Genomic DNA, 1,902 nt, shown 5'->3' with positions numbered 1-1,902 from the left:
AAAAAAAAAAAAAAAAAAAAAAAAAAAAAAAAAAAAAATCGAGAAAATCAAAGAAGATATTGAGCTGAACCTGAGAGATGAGACGGTTTAGGTTTGTGTATGTGGGTCGCTCAATGTCAAGGGAGCGTCTACAGATATCATAAATGGCCTCGTTATCAAGAAGTACAGAAACATCTGTATGTTCAAGGAGGGAGTGGGTTGAGAGAACACTGTTGTATGGTTCAACAACAGAGGTGGAAACCAGTGGAGAGGGATAAATTGTGAAACCAAGCTTTGATTTCTTGCCATAGTCAACAGACAAGCGCTCCAAAAGGAGGGAGCCAAGACCAGAACCAGTGCCCCCACCAACAGCGTTAAAAACCAGGAATCCTTGAAGTCCAGTGCAGTTGTCAGCGAGCTTTCTAATACGATCCAAACAGAGATCCACAATCTCCTTGCCGACTGAAACACAAGTTTACAATTATCATTACAATTCAGGAAAAAGTAAGGCGTATATTCTATTTTTATTGAACATAATTACGGAAGAGACGATTTAAAAAGCTCACTGGTGTAATGGCCACGAGCAAAGTTATTGGCAGCATCCTCCTTGCCGCTAATTAGCTGTTCAGGATGGAACAATTGGCGGTACATTCCAGTCCTCACCTCATCAATGACAGTAGGCTCAAGATCAACGAAAACAGCACGAGGAACATGCTTTCCTGCCCCTGTTTCGCTGAAGAAGGTGTTAAAGGCATCATCGCCTCCGCCTACAGTCTTGTCACTCGGCATTTGGCCATCAGGCTAAAAAAATTTAGCAAACATGGAAGTCAAATTCAAATTTCATTATGATTCTTACGGAAAAAGAGAATAAAGAACACTCGCATTGAATTCCTTTCAATATAATCTTTTCTATTCATATTTGTAAGGATTTGAAATTATAAACTATTTTTGCAATTATAGATCTGATCTTGGTAAAATTCAAAGACAAAACAGAAAACATAAGAAAAATACCTAGCAGATGAATACTTCATAGAAAGATATAAAGAACGAACTCAAGAACTAATAGTCGTATAATCCGGGAAAAAAAAATCCGATACGATGTCCAAAATAAGGAACCAGAAAATTTGCACGCGATCGAAGTATCATCAAATCGAAAATCACGCAACAGAGAAGCACCGTAAATAACGTATTCAAGGAGAAACAAGGAGAAACAAACATGCAAGAAGAAAAGATACAAATCGAAAGCAGATTCAAGCAATAACGGATTCAGATACATATATCAAGAACCGTAAATGAAACTAAAAGGAAATAGACCTGAATTCCATGCTCAAGGCAATACAGTTCCCAGCATGCATTGCCGACCTGAATCCCAGCCTGACCGATATGAATCGAAATGCACTCCCTCATTTTTCTCCGGCCAAACAAACAACGCAGCCTAAAGCAAAAATCGAAGAAGTTGAACAAGAAAACACGATCGAACGAAGCAGAAGAAGAAGATCGAAAACGGAGACCACGAAGGCGTTTATGAAGACGCCTTCTTGTTGAAAATATACATTTCAATGAAAAATGAGGAAGGGGAAGGCATTTTATAGTTGGAAAAACAGGAGGGAGGTTAACCTGGGTTAGTTAAGTGTAATTAATTTGAATGGGCAGGAAATTAACCATGGTTAAGAAATAAAGTTAGTGATTTTGAAATTTTAACCGTTTTTCTTTGTTTTGCCGCTAGAAAGGTCCCAGTGAGGTGCGAGGGGACCGGCTTGTTTGGTAACATGGATTTGGCTGTGCTTGTCTTTGACAAGTTTGTTTCCATTTATTACCCATTTCTATGGATTTATATGAAAAATAATATTCCCATTTGTTTTTTTATTACTCAAAAATTAAATAATACAAAATGTAGTTTTTTTTTTTTTTTTTTTTTTTAAA

At 37.3% G+C, this 1,902-nt stretch overlaps 1 protein-coding gene across 1 annotated transcript in view; it reads right to left on the bottom strand.

The window, feature by feature from the left end:
• Positions 1–1,557, bottom strand: part of LOC111486018 (tubulin alpha-4 chain) — a 2,736-nt gene extending 1,179 nt beyond the window's left edge. Inside the window, exons 1-3 of the mRNA XM_023133009.1 lie at positions 1,294–1,557; positions 546–780; positions 71–441 (exon numbers count right to left, since the gene is read on the bottom strand). Coding sequence (XP_022988777.1) covers positions 71–441; positions 546–780; positions 1,294–1,386 — 699 coding nt within the window. The 5' untranslated portion in view covers positions 1,387–1,557. The remainder of the gene's footprint in view (positions 1–70; positions 442–545; positions 781–1,293) is intronic.
• Between the last annotated feature and the right edge of the window lie 345 nt (positions 1,558–1,902).

This window comes from Cucurbita maxima, unplaced genomic scaffold, assembly GCF_002738345.1.
Source record: "Cucurbita maxima cultivar Rimu unplaced genomic scaffold, Cmax_1.0 Cma_Scf00011, whole genome shotgun sequence".
NCBI classification, from domain to species: Eukaryota; Viridiplantae; Streptophyta; class Magnoliopsida; order Cucurbitales; family Cucurbitaceae; genus Cucurbita; species Cucurbita maxima.
The sequence above is the reverse complement of the archived record's forward strand: the minus strand, read 5'-3'. Positions and strand labels throughout refer to the sequence as shown.